The 20,511-nt window shown below is 42.6% G+C and overlaps 1 protein-coding gene across 1 annotated transcript; it reads right to left on the bottom strand.

The window, feature by feature from the left end:
* Positions 1-3,467: 3,467 nt before the first annotated feature.
* LOC308413371 (uncharacterized protein) lies at positions 3,468-20,162 on the bottom strand. Its single transcript, XM_080908314.1, has 5 exons — positions 20,089-20,162; positions 18,712-18,764; positions 17,297-17,423; positions 13,567-13,665; positions 3,468-6,055 (listed from the first exon to the last, which is right to left on the bottom strand). The coding sequence occupies exons 2-5, from the start codon at positions 18,742-18,744 to the stop codon at positions 4,179-4,181; spliced, it is 2,136 nt and encodes a 711-aa protein (XP_080764440.1). The 5' UTR covers positions 18,745-18,764; positions 20,089-20,162; the 3' UTR covers positions 3,468-4,178.
* Positions 20,163-20,511: the final 349 nt, after the last annotated feature.

The following is a 20,511-nucleotide window of genomic DNA, read 5'->3' on the forward strand; positions in this document are numbered from 1 at the left end:
AGTTTCTCCTATCCTTGATCACTACAGACAGACCCTCAGATGACCTGCCATCTGGACTTGTGTTTGGCATCTCTGTGCCTGAAAAACACCTGCAGCATGTAACATTTTTTCCGGTCTCTCCACTCTTCCAAAAGCCTCTATCATCTGTGTCTGGATTTTGGCAAAGCCTCTTTGAATCCTGAAACCTCTTTAACCCTTTTTGAGCCATTTTGTATCCTGTGCATTTGTATAGTGCTGCGTGATGTGTTAAAGTGCAACGGAAGACTTTGTATAGGTAAGATCAGAATAAAAAGGCCACGTGTGGTGGCATGAGCTTTTAATCTCAGCACTTGGGAGGTAGAGGCATGTAGATTTCTGGGAGTCCAAGGCCATCCTGGTCTACAACGAGAGCTCCAAGAACCTAAGGGATAAACAGATAAATCCTGTCTCAAAAAAGAGCCCCCACACCCCCAGAATCAAAGGATTAAAAACAATGGACTAATTCTATTATTGTCAACAACCCATCAGCAAGCAAAATTGGAATTACTTGACAAAGTACTCAGCATGATAAAAGGTTGTAAATTTATTACTGATTAACTGACATTGTACAAACACATGGGTCCACATCTTTCCACATGACCACACAGTATCCTGTAACATGCATGTGATGTGTTCATCTGTCCTTCTATGTAACACAAGCATGAGACCATCAGTATCTTGTAGGGTGACAAGATATCTTCCAGTTGTCGTCGCTTCCTTTGGCTGGGTTTTCGTTTTTGGTGGTGTGATATATGTAATGTGTATATGTATGTGTTTGTGTACACACATACATATACTGGGAAGAAAATTGTTGTTTAAATGCTGTGACTCAAGAGAACCCTGTTTGATACAGGTGGAAAGAATAATATGCTCAATGTTAACCATTACTGCATTTCCCACTAGACAAGGCTCTTTTACCATGACAAACTTGACTCGGAGCAATCCCTCCTAAAAGGGTCACACACATTCGAGAAAGGCACTAACAAAATAAGAGAAAATTTCAAGATGGCGCCTTAACAATATATTTTAGAATCCTGTAAAATACCAAATTCAAATGATTATGGAAACCTAAGTGGCAAAAACTCAAGTGTAAATGTATGCTCTTAAATGGTTTTCCTCTTTTGACACTAAATCTATCACTGGGGTTGGAGAGATGGTTCAACAGTTTAGAGCACTTGTTGTAGAGGACCCTCGTCCAGTCTCCATCACCCAAATAGTGGCTCACATTTGTCTTAACTCCACTCACAGGTAAATCTGGCATCTTCTTTTGGCCCCTCACGCACAGGGAACAGAGAAAGTCATGTAAAGACACTCACACATTAAAAGATTAAATTAAAAAACAGAATGTCACCAGGTCATGGTGAGACACGCCTTTGAAACAGCATTCAGGAGGCAGAACTCCAAGGATCTGACTTCAATGACAGCTTGGCCTATAGAGCAATTTCTAGGACAGCCAAGGCTGCACAGAGAAACCCTGCCTCAAAAACCAAAAACTTCTGAAGTCTTAAAACATGAGACTGTGTCCTATTGTTTATTGCTGGTGTCATCTTCACATTGGTTTAGGGCTTATTGTATTTATGTAGCTTCTTAAATGCTTGCTTTCAACTTCGTCAATTGCTCATGTGCCTGGGACACTGCATGTATTGGAGCTAAAGTGCCAACAAAAACAAGGTTCCAGTCAAGTCTTAGCTTGCTGATTACACTGAATAGTATTAATTTTGTACTGAGTATTCTACCAGTTACACCAAACATGTTGAATTATGATATTTATGATGCTATTCATTCATAAGTTGATTTCAATCTTACTCATATTGGACCCAGGATTAAAGTATCCATATCTATAAATATTTGAAATAATAGTCTCTTTACATATATTACTTAAGTTTTTTAGTGGAGCTCTGGCAGCTACCATCTTACCTAATGTGACAGCTGACACCTAAATGTTTCTGGACATGCTGGCAACAAGACATACACTCTACAATGTGTTCTTACCTCAAGTGTTTCATCTGAACCTAACTTCTCTTGGATAGAAGATACAGGATAAAAGCCAGGAATGTAGCTGGGTGACTACGTTCATGTCTACCACACACAAGACCCTGGGTTCAATAACCCTGAAATTTTAATAAAGGCAAGAACAAGGCCAAATCTATACCTATATTAGATACTTCTTAGGTCTACACTTTTTTTATTTATTTATTTAGAGAAAGGCTCTCTACACAGTTAAAGTTGGATTTAAAGTCAAACTTAAAAGTCTAACTTGATCCTTCTGCCTCAGCTTTTCAAGAATTGGGTTTTAGGAATTCACTACCACACTCAACTCTAGAACACATTCTTAACACTATAGCCCCCAAACCCATATATACAGATAAACAAAGTTAACATGGTAAATTAACAATTTTTAATCCAGATGATGATGCAGAGGTGTGTTTCTGATTCTTCCAACTTTTACATATGTATAAAAATTTTCACACATGTAGTTTTATACCTAGCTTCAATGGGCTATTTTTGTTAATGCTTTATGGAGAGCCCACCAGCAAAAATGAGTCAGACACAAATTATAGCCAACTGAAAGTCTTTATTCCAGTTGGCTGGGACTACATTCATGTATTCAAGGTCCAAGTATAGTCACAAGCATTTAGAGCAGGGGGCTATTAAAACCAAGAACCACATTCTACTATCTTGCTCAGCAACTATAGAGGGAGCGTTAGCCCAGGCAGGCAGTTTCACAAAAGCCAGGGTAAGTAGTTAGCTGAAGGGGGGACATTTGTACATGCAGGCAGTACAAGAGAAGCCAAAATAAATTAGGAGCATCTTGACCTCTGGATCACAGACTAGAGTTGGGTAAATTTCCAAGAATCTCCATCAAAAGTCAAATTCTAGTCAAACCTAAAACGGTCTCAGCAACATGAGATGGAGGAGGCTGCACTGTCTCACCAAGGCACAAATCTATTTCATCTTAATATCTGGGCAGAGAACATAAATTGCAGGATTTTACCCTTTGAAAGTTGTATGTGTTTAACCTCCTTTAAAAGTACTTATTCACCAACAGCTAGCTTTTTGACATCTCTGCACAAAAGAAATGGATTGTGCATAAAAATGTTTTCATGTACCTTTTCATCCATCAGATTTTATCCATAAGGATGTATTTGGAATTTAATACTGGAGGATTGCATGAGGCTTTTCTAAAGTATCTACAACACAACTTGCCTTTCTATCAGTTACAGTAATGCCAATGAAAGCAATACTGTAAAAGCTACTGTACAGGACACGAACCAAATACTCTCAAGGATTTTATATCATAACCCTGTTTCCACAAGTTTGGCTGGTACTGTGCTCACCATTAACTACGCAGAAAGAAAGTAAACGTCCAGTCTGATAGCACAGGAGCCATGGGATATAAATGATAGCAAGGTGCCTCAAATAATACTAGTCTCAATAACTCTTCTTCCTAAATTAGCTAAATTGCTTGATGAATTAAGATTATGTAATTAACTGTAGTTTAAAAGATAACTTAGGAACACCAAGGCTACACTATATCTTTCTGACAAAGACATTCTCAACAGTATCTTCTGTGAACAACAGAATTCCCACACTCTTACTCTCTAAGGGTTTCTTGGTATCAGGAGTATATAAATACTCTTGATGTTGGTTAAATCTTATGACAGATTAAAGTTCTTCCCAATTTTCAGTCCCAGTCTTAGTATGACTTCTTTGATGTTCAGTAAAATTTCCATATAAAGGCTTGTCCACCTCCCTTTCCTGATGTTGTATGAGCTCACCATTTAACAAGAGTTTTCACACTTTTACATCCTTAGGGTTTCAGACCTATATGGACGCCTTTATGAGCTTTCAGAGCTAGTTCATAAATGTCCCCTCATTCCTTGCAGTGTTTAACAACAGCACGGATACTTTTATGTTCAAGGCCTGAGCTGCAGCTGCAGGTCTTTCCACATTCTTTACAGCCGTAGGGTTTCCTACCAGTATGAATTCTCTGATGTGTACTGAAGGCTGAACTAAACTTTCTCACACTTCTTACAATCACAGGGTTTCAGATCAGTATGAATTCTGATGTACAGCTAGCTTAGAATTACTGAAAGCTTTCCACATTCCTTACATTGTAAGGCCTCGTAATGTTTAGCATGTCAAGTCAACTTTGATTTTCAACTGAAGGCCTTCTCACATTCTAACTGTTTCTCAACAGCATGAGTTTTCTGATGTAGTTTAAGGTCTCTACCATAAGTAAAGCACTTCCCACATTCGTCACATTCATAAGGGTTCTTGCCAGTATGAATTCTAAAGTGTCCAAGAAACTGGTAATGATATTGAAAGGCTTCTCCACATTCCTTACACTGAAAGGGCTTCTCACCAGTGTGGATTCTTTCATGGATTCTAAGGCCCGTACTACGAACAAAGCCTTTTCCACATTCCTTGCACTGAAATGGTTTCACATCATAATGAATTCTCTGATGTTGAGTAAGTTGATATGGGAGTCTGAAGGCTGACCCACACTGGTCACATTCATATGATTTCTTTCCATTATGAATAGTCTGGTGCCGTGTGAGCTGAGCCAGAACAGTGAAGGTCTTCCCACATTCCTTACACTCAAAGGGTCTCTCATCAGAATGAATTTTCTCATGTTGCATGAGGTTTGAGCGACGATTGAAGGCTCTTCCACACGCACTACATTTATATGGTTTCACACCACTGTGAATAATCCTATGTTCCACAAGGCTAGAGACACGCTTGAAGGACTTCCCACATTCCTCACAATGAAAAGGTGTTTGACCTGTATGACTGGTTTTATGGTAATTAAGCTGACTGGAAAAATGAAAGGCCTTTCCACATTCTTTACACTCAAAAGGTTTCTCATCACTGTGAAATCTCTGGTGGCGCATGAGATGTATATTAAGTCTGAAGACCTTCCCACATTCCTTACACTCAAAGGGTTTCTTTCCGGTGTGAATACTCAGATGCTCAGTGAAATTTGATCGTCGGCGAAAGAACTTACCACAGTCCTTGCATTGATACGGTTTCACATCAGTATGGATTCTCTGATGCTCGCTGAGCTGGTACTTACGTCTGAAGGCTGACTCACAGAGCTTACACTTGAAGGGTTTCTCATCAGTGTGAGTTTTCTGATGCTCATTAAGGTATAGATGAAGCCTAAAGGCCTTGCCACATACTTTACATTCAAAGGGTTTCTCGCTGGTATGAGTATCATAGTGTCGTAAGAGGTAGGAGCCACTACTGAATATCTTCCCACACTGCTTACATTCAAAAGATTTGTCTTCAGTGTGAATGTTCTGGTGCCGTGTGAGCTGAGCCAGAACAGTGAAGGACTTCCCGCATTCCTTACACTGAAAGGGTTTGTCACCAGAGTGAATTTTCTGATGCTGCATGAGGTTTGATCGACGATTAAAGGCTTTTGCACACATATTACATTTATATGGCTTCACACCAGCATGAATAGTCCTGTGCTGAAAAAGGGTAGAAATGCGGTTGAAGGACTTCCCGCATTCCTCACATACAAATGGTTTTGAACCTGTATGAGTATTTTTATGGTACTTAAGCAGGGTAGAAAGATGAAAACCCTTTCCACATTCATCACATTCAAAGGGTCTTTGATCACTGTGAGATTTCTGATGTCTTGAAAGCAGTTGCTGGAGTCTGAAGGTCTTCCCACATTCCTTACATTTATAGGGTTTCTCTCCCGTGTGAATACTCTCGTGCTGAGCAAGATTTGACTTACAGCCAAAACACTTCCCACACTCTGTACATTTATATGGTTTTCCTATAATGTGGGCAAGATTCTGTCTAGAATAAGTAAGCATTCCTTTCTTGTTAGTAATCTTTTGAGCAGTATCTCCTTTTTGACAGTTCTGTAGCCCCTTGAATGCACTATTGTGGGAGCCATTACTAAAACTGGAGCCCTGGCGGTCAAACGGTTTACTTAATTGCTGTTTGGTTTGTTTGGGCAACTTATTATTAGTATGATGATCTGGAGATATATTTTCAGCTTCAGAACGTGTCTTCGAACCTGAAAGAAAAGGGGAAAACGAGAACACTTTATTTTCCTGTAAGACAAATTCTAGTACATACAAATTCCATTCAATGAATGACCAGACTCTAAGGTATTTTCTGAGAAGCTGAGTAAGAGCAAGGAGAGCAGCAATAAGGAAAGTGTACGGAAGACAAAACTCTTTACAGTAGAACAGTTTGGGACTGGGAAGTCCTGTCTGCTTAATGGGATTATGATGAGCTGAACTGTAATAATCTTATTGCTTCTTTGCAAACTACAACAAATACGTAGATGTTATTGAAGGTTTCTGAACCAGATCACAGAGAATGAAAAATCTATACCACATAAATATGTATCTGTCATGCCCTTTATCAAGGTTTTTTAGCACCTGTGAGGACATGACAGCTAGTCCCCAACATGATGGCACTGACTTTTCGCCTGTCCAGCAATAAACTGCTTTATCCCAGTAATTAGTGCTTAGAATGAAGTAATAATGTATACAGGCCTTCTGCGATGGCTAAGGACACTTAATATGAAGCCAGGAATCCCTTAATTGGCAATGACCTTTTGCTGTGGGATATCTGGGTGACCCCAGTGGCCTGCAGGTGAGATAAGATAGGAAAATGGACTGTGAGGCCTTAACACTGCCTTTGCTTCTGTAAAACCTATTTATCTCTTGGAGAGAGAGAGAGAGAGAGAGAGAGAGAGAGAGAGAGAGAGAGAGAGAGAGAGAGAGAGAGACAGAACCAAAGGACAAAAAGAACGTACCGATGTCTGTAAGAATGCATTACTCCACAGTAAAAGAGCAACAACTCAGGAAAGTAAAACAGTCTTGCTGTCCAGATGTGGACGGATGGATAGTTCTAATGCCCACCTTTCTGATGAGTGAGACCCCACCTTATCACCTCTGTCACTGGACATACTCTCTGGCTCTTAGGTTGCCTTCCTTCTGCTAGCAGTACAAATAAATTCATTTAATCTAAATTTGAATTCAGTCTGTCTTTAGCCTTTCATGGTGGATTCAAATGCCACAACAAACCAAATGAAGAAGAAAAAACTATACAACATGAGTATATCATTTGTCATTCTTTAAGAAAACTGGCTTAGATTTGGATTTTATTTTACTTTACTTTTGGCTTTTCCAGTCAGGGTTTCTCTGTACAGCCTGGGCTGTCCTGTAATTCGCTCTTTAGACCAGGCTGGCCTCAAACACAGAGATCCACCTGTCCCTGCCTCTCAAGTGCTGAGATTAAAACCATGTGCCACCAATTCCTGGCCTGGTCTTGGGAGTCTTAAAAATAGAAAGGAGTAGAAATCTGTTGTGTAGTGGTTGGTACACAATTGTAACATCAACGACAAGAAGCCAGAGGTAACGGGGTCAAGGATTCCGGGCTAGCTCGGACTAGATAGTGAGGCTCTGCCTAAGAAAAACAAAAACAAGATAAAAAGAAAATAGAAAGAAACGGGAGAGACTCCATTAGAATTTTTAAGAAGACTAAGGCTACCCAGCCAGGGCAACAGGTAGGTAGCTGCAGATCTCTCCCTACCCTCCTCTCCTCCAAATCCAATTGGATCTGCAGCAGACAAACCGCTGCCTGCCATTCACCCACGTCCTCATCTCTAGTCCATCACACAGAACACCTCCAAACTGCCTCTGTCTCTCCCTGCTTTATCCCAGCCCCCAACTCCAACAGCCATTCCCTGGAGACAGGAAGGACACCCTGCCTAGTGGAAGAGATAAACTAGCCGCAGAGCCTCACTTCTCCCTCCATTCCTCCAAGCCCAGTCCCCACATTCATCCCCAGCTCTGTAGCAGACTCATGGGTGTAGCCTCTCCTCATTCTCTGCCCCATCTGTGGGGTACTAAGCAGATCCTAGTGGAAGACCTGCTTTTCTCCCTACTGGGGACCCCCTCAAGACCACCCACCTATGCCATCCCCATTTGTAAGTATCAGCTCTCAATACCTAGAAACACATTTTACTTGGAACCCCGTGGCCACACCTCTCAGGTGAACCACACCACAAGGACCTTTTACTGGGCAACACACAGTCAACACACTCTCCTAAGAACTAAAGAGTGCAACAGAAACCGAGAAACAAAACACCCACCCAACAAAACCAAGACCAGACGTTAGCACCTAAAACTTTCAAACCCAAATGCCTAGATGCCAACGTAAAAGCACAGTAACAGTGTGTGTGCACTAGAGCCTAGCAACCTTACCACAGCAGGCTCTGAGTATTGCAACTCTGCAGGCTCTGAGTACTGAACCCCAAAAGAGGACATTACGTTAGTCACTGTAAATATGGGAGACTATTAAAGAGGAAGTAAATTGTTGCGGTAAACATAAAAAAGAATCTGCGGCTACCGTCTGACCAATTCTCACTCCAGGTGGGAGCCGTACACCTACCTGTCTGCCACTCGGTCCCCGCACCACCCTCTCTCAGCTCTTTAAGTCTGGAACTTTGGCTACCAGTTCCTGCTTCTCTACCAGCCGAGAATTTAGCTCACATTCTTCAACACACTCAACAATCTGTAATTTCTCAAACAGATTTAGATGTTAAATTCCCAATCCACAACACATCCACACAATAAGCTTACAACCATTTGACAAAGATGTAAACCGCCCACCTGGATAAAACAAATTGACCCATTAAAAACCCTTAGAAATAATCAAATCTACCTATCGCCAATTAGGACCACCTGGGTCTAGAACCTCCTTCTTTGGCTCCATCTTGAATCTCCCTCCTTCTCCTTCTCTCCCGCCTTACCAAAACTTTATCCCCATCCCACTTTCTACTGTCTAATCATGTATCACCTTGACATCATCAATCTACAATAAATCCCTTTAAAAAACCTATGTAAACATCAACAAACTGTGGAAGGAAATAAATAAAATGCTTCGAGAATTGAAAGTGGAAATATATCAAACAAACAAGGGTCTCTTTGGCCTTAGTAGAAACAAGAAGACAAAAGGAATGTCACCCTTTGGAAAGGGTCACAATAAGACGCACACGCTGTGCCGCCACTGTGGCTCTAAGGACTACCACCTTCAGAAGTCAACCTGTGGCAAATGTGGCTACCCTGCCAAGCACAAGAGTAGATATAACGAGAGTGCCAAGGTTAAGAGACGAAACACTACCAGGACTGGTCGCATGAGGCAGATTCAGACATGGACTCCGTGAAGGAACAACATCTAAGCCTGAAAGGTCAGCTGTTGTAGTATCATCTTGAGGATTTCAATTAGTCATAAAATAAACAAACAAACCAACAAACCAATCCTGAGGGAAATCTGAAAATGAAAAGTTTAAACAGGAACCTCAGAGGCAAGCCTCACCAACAGAATATGAGGGAAAAAAAAAAAAAAATCCAGAAAATCTGGGACGTAATGAGAAGACCAAATCTAAGAATAAGAATACGAGAAGATCAAAGGCACAGAAAATGTTTTCAACAAAATCATGGAAGAAAATTCCCATAATCTAAAGAATGAGATGGCTATCAAGGTACAAGAAGCATACAGAACACCAAATATACTGGAATATAAAAGAAAATCTGCCCCCATCCACCAGCACATAATAATCAAAATACTAAGTGTACAGGATAAAGAATACTAAGACCTGCAAAGAAAACAAACAAAGTAACACATAAAGAAAAACATATTAGAATAACACCTGGTGGGACTGGAGAGGTAGCTCAGTGGTTAAGAACACTGGCTGCTCTTCCAGAGGTCCTGAGTTCAATTCCCAGCAACCACATGGTGGCTCACAACCATCTGTAATGGGATCTGATACCCTCTCTGGTGTGTCTGAAGACAGCTACAGTGTACTTATATATAATAAATAAATAAATCTTCAAAAGAAAAACAATTAAGCTCTTCCTAACTGAATGAAAGTGAAGATACAACAAACCCAAATGTATGGGACACAATAAAGGCAGCTGTAAGGGGCAACTGCACGGCACTATGTACCAATATAAAGAAACCTCATGCTATCAACATCACACCACACCTGAAAGCTCTAGAACACAAATGGCAAAATTATACCCAAAAGGAAGACATGGCAAGAAATAAATAAATTCAGATCTCAAGTTAGTAAAACAGAAACAACAAAGAACCAGTAAAACAAAGAGATGGTTCGTTAAGAAAGTCAGTGTGAACGTCAAAACCTGAGTCAAAGGCAAAGGAAAAGGAAGACGATTTAACAGAAGAAAATCAGAGGTGAAAGTTACACAAGTAACTGCAACAGACACTGTAGTTATTTGAACAGGAGCAGCCCCTCAGACCTGGACGCTTAAATGCCAGTCAGAGGGGTGGCACTATTAGGAAGTGTGGCTTCCAACCATACTTCCTGCCATGATGATAATGGCCTAAAACTTCTGAATTGTAAATAACCTCGCTTAAATGTTGTCCTTTATGAGAGTTGCCATGGTCATAGTGTCTCTTCTCAGCAATAAAACCCTAGCTAAAAGAGAAGTTGTTGCCAGGGACAGAGGTATTGTTGTGATAGGCCTGACCAGGTTTTTGTTTAGAGGAATGTGGACTTTGGGACTTGGGATTCGAAAAGCAGTTGAATGTTTTAAGTGAAGCTTAATGGGCCATCCTAACAGGAACAGAGGACTCTGTGGTTCTGAGGGTGATTTGAAATGTGCAGGGCAGACTCAAGAGGTTTCAGAAGAGACTTTTAGTATGTATCCTAGAGACTGTTCTTGTGATATTTTCATGAAGAAATGGCTGTTTTGCCCTTGTCTGAAAAAATGTGCCTGAGGCTAAAATGTGTTTTGGATTAATGGCATTAGAAAAGGAAATCTCAAAAGAGCCTAGTATTGACTGTCATGTAGTTGTTAATGTTCACATTTATGCTGCTCTATAATGAAAAGGAACAAGCTGAACAAGGGAAAACAGAAAATGTACGGTTCTGGAAGAAAAGGGACACCAGGAAGTAGAATGGCGCTAAACCCTGTGTTCAGGGAGATAAACAGGACAAGGAGAAGTCTGGTGTTAAATGGAATAGAAGGAATGGTGGCCTAAGGCAAGATACTACTCAGCTAAGTCTTGCAAACAAAAAGCTAATGAAGATGTAACTGAATGAGGGGCTTTTGGTCCAGCCCAGCAAGCAGGAGAACCTGGCAGCTTTGGCTTTAGAGTCAAGGATAGAAAGGGTTATGGAATCCCCCTCCACAACTAAGGAAAGCCGATGGGGCCAGCCATGTGTCACAGCTGTCCCTGCCTGGAGACCTGGAAAGGCCATTGTGTGAAGCTGTGCAGGTGAAGCTTGGATTGCCTTGGGAGGCTCCAAAATGTTGGAAATGCTGGAGCAGTGGAATACCTGCCAAGGAGATCTGGTGACAGAGTGGAGCCAGACCACGAGAAGGAAATGGGTTGCAATGAACAAAGACGAAGGAAGAGCTGCAGAGAAGACTGCTTTGACTTCAGCCTGGAGACAGAGAGTTTGCAGTCACTGCAACGGATTCTCTGACTTCCTTTTAAATATCTCCAGTGCTTCCTTACAACCCTCCTTTTTGGAATGATACTGTATATCCTGTGACATTATATATTGGAAGTATGTGATCTGCTATTTTATTTCAGTTTTACAAAGGATTAGCATTAAGAGACTGCATAAGGAAAAAAACCTTGAATGTGTCTTGATTCTTTTCTATTTTTAAAAAAACATTTTTTTCCCTATGTATGGGTGTTTTGTCTCCGTGTATGCCTATCTAACACATGCATACAGGCAGGGCCTACAAAGGCAAAAGGGGAGCATTGGATCCCCTGGAACTAGACTTACAGACAGCTGCAAACCACCATTTGGATTCTTGGAACTAAAGCCAGGTCTTCTGGGAAAAGCGGGGGGGGGGGGGGGGGGGGGGGGGGAAGAATCGAGGAAGAGCACATAAATCCCAGAAGAGAATTAAAACTTCAGACATGGAAGCAGATCTGAGACTGTTCGGGGTATGGGGAATTTTGAAGTTAGACTGAACACATTATGATAAGGTTGGCTACAAGCCTACGGGGGCCAAGGAACAGAATGTAGTGGTGTAAATGGGAAAGGCCCCATAGACTGGTATATGTGTTTAAATGCTTGGTCATAGGGAGTAGAACTATTAGGATATGTGGCCTTGTTGAAGGATGAGTGTTAATGGGAGTGAGCTTTGAGTTTTCAGAAGCTCAAGCCAGGCCTAATGGCTCACCAGATCTCTTCCTGAAGCCTGCGGATCAAGATGTAGAACTCTCTCAGCTCCATCTCCAGCACCATGTCTGCCTAAGCACTTGCCATGTTCCCCACAATGACAACAATGGACTGAACCTCTGACACTATAAGCCAGCACCAATTAGATGTCCTTTATAATACCTGCTACGGTCATGGTGTCTATTCACAGCAGTAAAACCCTATCTAAGACAGACCAAAAAAAAAAAAAAAAAAAAAAAATCCAGAGAATCATACGAACACACCTTAAAAGCCTATACTCTACAGAATTGGAAAATTAAAAGGAAGTCATAATTTTTGCAACACATACCACTTACAAGAGTTAAATCAAGATAAGAGAAGCAATTTAAACAAACCTATAACTCCTAGTAAAATACAATCATAAATTCAAGGTCTCCCCCTCCAAAAAAAAAAGAAAGAAAGAAAGAAAAAGAAAATCTATGGCCAGATGGTTTCAATACAGAATTCTACCAGATTTTCAAGGAAGAGTTCATGCCAATACTCTTCAAACTATTCCTTAACACTGAAACAGGACATTATTCAATTCTGTTCTCAAGGCGACAGGCATCCAAGTACTCACACATTATAAAGACCCAATGAAGAGAATTATAGACCCATTTCCCTGATGGACTTAAATACAAAAGTTTTCAATAAAATACTTGCAAACTAAATACAAGAACACATGGAAAAGATGATCAATCATGATCAAGTAGGCTTCATCCCAGAGAGGCAAGAATGGTACAATATGTGAATATCTATAAATATATTCAAAATACATAAACTGATATATGCAGCCCACTATATAAGCAGGCCGAAAGACAAAAGCCACAGGATCAACTCATCGACTGTAGAAAAGAGCTTTTTATAACATTCAACACCACTTCCTGAGAAAAGTTCTGGAGCAATATGGGACACCAGGGACAGACACCAACATAATAAAGTAGTGTACAGCAAGGCCATAGCGAGCATCCATTTGAATGGAGGGAAACTGAAAATGATTCCATTAAAATCTGTAACAGGACAAGGTTGTCTACTCTATCCATACTTTCTCACACACATAATCAATAATAAAATACTTTTTGAAAATTACAGAAAGAGGGCACCTGTTCCCATAGGAGGGAAGAAATTAAGAACTCAAAGAGATTCATGAACCAGAAGCCCCTCCCACAGCCTCTGCTGTGACCCTGACTTCCTTCCCAGGCCTCAGGCTTGTTTCCCACAGACCCTGGGGCTTTGAAGGAAGTCTGCCACATGCAGTGTCAGCTCTGTGGCCTCTCTGAGCACAGGCTGTGCCCGGCAGGCTGCAGGCACACCTCACTCTTACTCACCTGGGCTCGGCCTGCCTGTTTCTTCATTCACAGCCATCCAGGGATCTTTCTTCTGCTCTAGTAAGGTGATCAGAGCTGGCTTGGGAATGCGACTCCCCACTTGAAAAAGAGAAAGAAATGAATCATAGTGTAGACAGTTAGTTCTGAGACTCGGAATCTTAAATTAAGCCAGGATATCATGAAACATGATACAAAGGCCAAGCTGTCCTTGAATTTACATGACCTGCTGGCCTCTGCCTCACGTGCTTGGATTAAAGTGTGTGCCATAATGCCCTGCCTGTACATTTTTAAAAATACAGACTCATTCATTATAAAGGTGTATACTGCTTGGCATAGCGCATCATGCCTGTGAGCCCAGCAGGTGGGGGAATGAGTCAGTCCAGTCTGGACGTCACAACAAGATCCTTGTCTCAAAAAACAGATTAAAAATTCTAAGAGTTAAAGTAACACTGAGGAAAGACTTCAAAAAAGGAGGGAAAGCAACCTGGGTAAGAAACCAGATGTTTCAGGAAAATGTTTTAATCTTTAAATGCAGACAGCACTTGTCACTCGAGAGGAAAGCACACCTGAGTAGTAAGAACACGAACCCGTGGGCAGCACTGCCCAGTGCAGACCCCATCCCTGCAGCTCGCTGATAATGACATCCAATTTGGCAAGGCCCATAGGATTCTATGCTCAATTTTCACATCTATATTTGGGCGTGGTGGCACATTTGAAATCACTCTACCCAAGGAGGGGAAGCAGGCACATGAGAAGTTCAATGCTGGCTTTAGTTTTCTAGCAAGTGCAAAGCCAGCCTGTATTACGTAAAACCTGGTCATACTAAAACCAAATAATAATAATAATACTGCTGGGCTACGGTGGCACATGCCTTTAATCCAGCACTTGGGGAGGAAGAGGCAGACAGATCCCTGTGCTACAAATAAAAACCATGTGTAGACAATAATACTAGTTTACACTGACTTATCTCATGGACTAGACTGATGCTAAGAACACATATTATGTTCAAATCCTTTGTACAGTCGGACCTATAGTAACACATAATTTTTTTGGTTTTGGTTTGGTCAAAGGGTTTGACTGCTGTCTTGCCCCCTTTCCTGAGATAATCTGCTGTCTCTTTCCATTTCTTCTTTATTGGAGTACAACTGATTTCAGAAACTGTATCATCCGATGCCATCCTCACAGAATCCTTATGTAAATGTCCCATTTCTGAAGTTGTCTGGATTAAATCATGATTTTTCCCATCTTGTGCTTGGATCACATCAAGTTCTTCCATATTTTTTTTTAAATCAAACTGCTGGGCCAATTTCATAAGTTCTTTTTCTCGATTTTTGTTTTTAATTTTGTGCAGCTGATTTTCACTCTTGACTTTTCTTTTGCTATACTAGGAGTTCGAGGAAGAGCAGCTTTGCCAATCCATACACCCAGCATGGAGTCTGTCACTGGTTTTCTTCACGGAGAGCAATACAACTGACAGTGTTTGATCTCATCGCTGTATGCACTGGAAAACTGCTTTTTCCTTCTTTTACCTGTTTTGTCACTGGAGAACTTTGATCCCAGAAAATATCAGTCTGTCCACCTAGATCATTTAGAGAACTGAAGGTATAGGAGATAAATCCATTTTCAGAACTTGCGTTGGTGTTTCCTTCTTTTCTCCCCCGGGGCTCCGCCCTGCCCACCGCTACGTGCGTCTGCTGCGCAGAGTTCCCGCCTGGCTGAGCTGGGAGTTGCTGGGTGGGGGTGAGGGGTGGGGGAGGACGCTAGTGACCACAACTCTGCCACCGGGCAACAGTTCTCTGGGCAGGTATGCTCCTCTGGGAAGCTGTGCTCCTCCGGGAAGCTGTGCTCCTCTGGGAAACTGTGCTCCTCCCGGCAGCTGTGCTCCTCCAGGAAGCTATGCTCCTTCCAGCAGTACCAGCCTTCAGCTGCATACACATTTTATCATGGAAGAGCCCAACAACGGCTCCTAAAGGAGCCTACGTAACATAGGCCACCGCCATCTTTGCAAGTCAAGCGCGCAAAAACCACAAAAAAAAAATTTTTTTTTTAATTTTCATTTATTTATTTAGCAATCTTGGGGATGAAATATGGGTCTTGACCATGCCGGGGAAGTGCTCTACAACGGAGCTACATCCTGATCCATAGAAACTATTCTCACGATTATTATTCTGTCTTTCCCATTTGCACCTCATTCTTCAGATTAACTAAAAAGGACAAAGTCACAGCCTGAAACTTGCACTAAAAGCAAAGGAAAAGTATTCATTTAGAAAAATGTGTCCAGTTCTGGTATGAAATTAACTCTACTGATTTTTTTTTAAAGATTTATTTGTTTTATTTATATGAGTACACTACAGCTGTCTTCAGACACACCAGAAGAAGGCATCAGATCCCATTACAGATGGTTGTGAGCCTCCATGTGGTTGGTGGGATTTGAACTCAGGATCTCTGGAAGAGCAGTCAGTGCTCTAACCACTGAGCCATCTCTCCAGCCCCCAACTCTACTGATTTATTATTAAGTATACCATGTCTTTTACTAGCTTTGTATGTATGCACTTTCAATGTACACGTGTCCATCAGGGTGTGTGTACATGTGTGCAGGCATGCACGCATGTGTGTACAGGGAAGAGACCAGTGTGCAAGGGCTCTTCCGTGATTGTTCTTAGTATTTGAGACAGGGTCTCTCACTGTACCTGGAACTCACAGAGAGGACCAACCAGGGGTGGGCAAGCAGATGCTTCGTGAAGCTCCTATTTCAGCCCAACAAACCTCACATTCTTTCTTTGGTGTGAAGGAGAAATTCAGCTCCCTCTTCTAGAAGTCTATTGATTATCATGTATTTAGTGTGTATCTGAGGATCTGTCTGGATGTATGACAGAGCACCACATGCATGCCTAAGTAGCCCAGACAAGGGCATCAGATCCCTGGGGATCGGAAGTTAGAGATGGAGTTGAGAAAGCTCATGGGAGTAGAATGTAGAGATTTGGTTTTCTGCTACGTACTGTAATACTAAAAACTCTATACCTCTAGGCCTGAGTGGCTTCAAGTGTTTACAAGCTTCCGAACAAACCTTGTTCCTTGACTTAAAATTACTGGTTAAATAAAATTAGCTAAAATGAATTACCAGAGGGTGGGTTTGGAGTGACCGGGCTGGAGGAGAGATGGAGGGAGAGAGTGGGGGAAGAAACTGCCATGAGGGGAGAGGAACCAAAGCTCAGGAGGAGAAACAGCAAGTGTCTGGGGATACACGACTGGAAGGAAGCCAGGCTAACACTTAAAGGAGGAGATTAGGGCTGACCACAGGAATTGTCAAAGTCAAAAGGTAACCATAGGCGGAGTCTCCTTCATTTGTAACCAGTCTGGGATAAGCTTGAAGTGTGCATAATACAGTAGAAACTGAACCCAGGTCCCCTGCAAGAACCACAAGGTTCTCTACAGCCTGCAGTTATACTTATTGATTTACTTACTTACTTATTTCATTTAGATACTGTGGTTTGTTGGAAACAGGGACTCAGCATGTGCACCAGGCTAGCCTGGAACTTACTATCTTTCTGAGTGACTGGAACTCACAGCAATCCTCTTGCATCAGCCTTCTGAGTGAAGGAATGACAGGCAGGGAACACTAAACCCAACCTCAATTAAACACTGAAAGATGACCATGACTTTTAATTCGGAGTGATGAAAGCACACAGCATACAGGACACATCCCCCATCCACGGGGCACAGGCCTTACCCACGGCGACCAGGTTGCGGTAGGTCTCCAACATCACATCCCTGTATAAGACCTTCTGAGTAGCATCCAGGCAGGCCCACTCCTCCTGAGAGAGGTCAACAGCCACATCCCTAAATGTCACTGACCCCTGAAAGAGCAAACACAGGTAGAGTGAAATTGGGGAAGCTTTCAAGATGGAAAAACAGAAGGGAAAGGACTCAAGTGTGGGAAGGGAGCCATAAGGAAATGCTCAAGGCACCTGACTGCACGAGCTCCCCATAAACAACGACTGTGCCCACCTACATATCTAATAATAATAATAGTATCCTCTCCACGCCATCCACTTGCTTCAGGTTATCCCCGCAAAGGAGAAATGTCACCTGGAGTCAGCATAAGTTACATGAAGATGTGGGTCCTTGAGTATATTACATTGTCAAATAATGTCATTAAGATTTGTTATAATGAGAATGATTTTTTGGCCCTTGAATCCCAGACCTTGGAAGCAGGAGCAGGTGGATACTCTCTGAGTTCCAGGACAGCCTGGTCTTCAGAGCCAGGGCTATACAGAAAAGCCCTGTCTCAAAACACCAAAAAACAAATAAACAATCCAAAAAAAAAAAACAACAAAAGCCAACTAAGAGTTCATATTGTTTGCATATTAGCTTTAATTTTTCTGCCTACTTTTTTTAAAAATTACTTTTCAGGTGACTATGTCTCAGGTCTTCCCTGACTCTGGAGACTGCAATCACCACCCTGCCACAGCCTGGATGACCTTTCCCTCTGATACCTGAACTCTCTCCTAAAGCCTCCTCAAGCAGGTCACCTCATCACACACATGCACAGGGGACACTCACTCTCCCAGCCTGGGTCATCGGCCTGACACCACCACAGATGTCAATCAGGTTTCCAGGTGCAGTCAATGAGACCATCCCCTCAAAGTTCTGAAGCCCACAAAGCCTGTTTCCCTGTGGGACTGACATCTCTGCTGCAGGGACAGTCCTCCTGACACAGACCAAGCAGAGAGCACACCTGGAGGAAGGCATCACAGACAACCCCAGGACCAGCTGGGAAGAGGCACAGACAGGAAGGGCTCAGACCTGCCAACTCTCACTGCAAAGGGACACGCTGGGCTGGGGGATGCTGGATCCTTCAGAAACTTCAAGAGGGAAAGAGGGCAGACTGGAGAGATGGCTCAGCGGTTAAGAGCACTGACTGCTCTTTCAGAGGTCCTGAGTTCAATTCCCAGCAACCACATGGTGGCTCACAACCATCTGTAATAAGATTTGATGCCCTCTTCTGGTGTGTCTGAAGACAACTACAGTGTCCTCATATGTAATAAATAAATAAATCTTTAAAAAAAAAATAAAGAGGGAAAGAGGGCAAAGAGTCACCTAAGCTGAAAGTCGCCCCATGTCAAAGAAAGAAATACAACTTACACAGACCATGTGCTGAGAATCAGAGCTGGCCATTCTTCTTCAGGCTTCCTCCCCTGGGGGACAGAAAGAAAGCCTTTCATTGCACTGTGACTTGATGTTCCCAGACTGACTTCTGTCACTGTGACTCCAACAACCACATTTATTTCTCAAGCATCCCCACTAACTTTCCCCCTCTCACCGCTCAGCCTCCCACACACACATTAGAAGCACACAGGAGTCTACACAAAGCCGATCCTCTCCTAACCCCAGACAACCATTGCAGAGGGTCAGTGTGGGAGTGCAGGGCATAAACATGTCTGCCTTGAACTTCCCCCAGCAGATGCCAGCAGAAGGGACCCCATCTTCCACCCTGACATCCAGCTAGCCCTGCACCTGGGCCGCTCCTCCTACTGTGAGCACATCTTCCTTCTGGAACCCACCTATCAAGGCTGACAGGGGCTGACAGCAGCCACATGGCACCTCCTTTGTAAACTCAGGGCTGAAGCACAGCAGGGCTGGAGGGGCTGCAGCTGCCATGCTCAGGAGGGTCCAGCATTCTGTCCCCACTGTTAGTAAATGGGACTGTGCACCATGCAGCACTTTCCTGATACCTTCGCTCATTATGACACTGTGTTGTCTCAGATAAGCCACGATCCTTTATGAAGATAATTAGTATAAAACACCCTGTCACGGGAAGTGAGTGTGATGTTTCTTTCCATATTCTGGGATATTCTGAACAAAATAACTGTAAATTCATTCGGGGTGTCCTAGGTCTTTTGATCCTAGAACTGGGTTTCTCAACCCCAGCACGGCTGACACAATTGTTCTGTCTGGGGCTGTGAGGACCTTGTGCTCTGGACTACACTCAGCAGCACTGAGCCTCTACTCACAAGCTCTGAGCAGCACACACAACCCTCAGACCTCCCTAAGATGGGGCCCCAGGGAGCAGCCATTGGCAAATGGGGATCCAGGGCTCTAGCTGACAGGTCTAAGCCTTGTTCAATACACTGTTTAGTTGTTTTTTGTTTTTGTTTTTGTTTTTTTTGAGACAGAATCTTTTGTACCCCAGGCTAACCCTGAATTCCTAAAGCTCCTTCCTCCATCCTCCATGCTGGGATTACAGCCGTGCACCAGCCTGGACACCTCTCAAGTAGACATCAGATAATCTTATGAAATTATATGTTTTTTTCTGCCCACAATATTTACATACAGATTTTTTTTTTCTTGTATCTTTATCCTTCCTTCCCTCCTGCTTCTGCATACCCCAGGCTAGCCACCCTGCATGGCCTCTCTTGTGTCCTCCTCCAGTCTTGCCACAGGAGGGCTGGGACTGCAGACATGCACTGCTGTATCTGGCACTGCACCTATCCGTGTTCTATGTTATATGAGCAGACTTACCGAAGAAAAGACAGCCGCTGCAGGATGAATTTAGCCTTCTCGGCAGCAGGGGATCCTCCTCAAAAGGACTAAACTCGGACAGCCTCCTCGAAGGTCTTTCCATTGGTACACAAAGGCACTTTTAGAAAGTCAATTTCTGAACATCACTCCTACGTATCTGTCGTCTTGAAAGACTCCCCACTAAGCAACTTTTTAGCATGAGACTTCCTGGTTTGCCAGGCATGTCTAAAACTAAGTTATGAAAAGATTCTAAGAATCTGCCTAAAGAACAAGCCCATAAAGTCTCAGGAGAAGTCACTGAGAAAAGGCAACTTCAAAGCCTAGGTGTCATCACTGGAACTCATGCCTGATGCAATGGCTCTGTAAAGTTCTGCCAAAGTTCCCCTCTGAGGAAACTACTGTTCCTTACGTTAAAGGTTATCT

The sequence above is a fragment of the Micromys minutus genome (genome assembly GCF_963924665.1).
Source record: "Micromys minutus genome assembly, chromosome: 32".
Lineage (NCBI taxonomy): Eukaryota > Metazoa > Chordata > Mammalia > Rodentia > Muridae > Micromys > Micromys minutus.

Excerpts from the sequence above, each read along its gene's own strand:
- LOC308413371 (XM_080908314.1), bottom strand. The coding sequence starts at position 18,744 with ATGGCCAGCTCTGATTCTCAGCACATGGTCTGT. Across the intron at positions 13,666-17,296 it reads CCGCAACCTGGTCGCCGTGG|TGGGGAGTCGCATTCCCAAG; the intron begins GTAAGGCCTGTG and ends CTCTTTTTCAAG. Across the intron at positions 6,056-13,566 it reads AACAGGCAGGCCGAGCCCAG|GTTCGAAGACACGTTCTGAA; the intron begins GTGAGTAAGAGT and ends CTTTTCTTTCAG.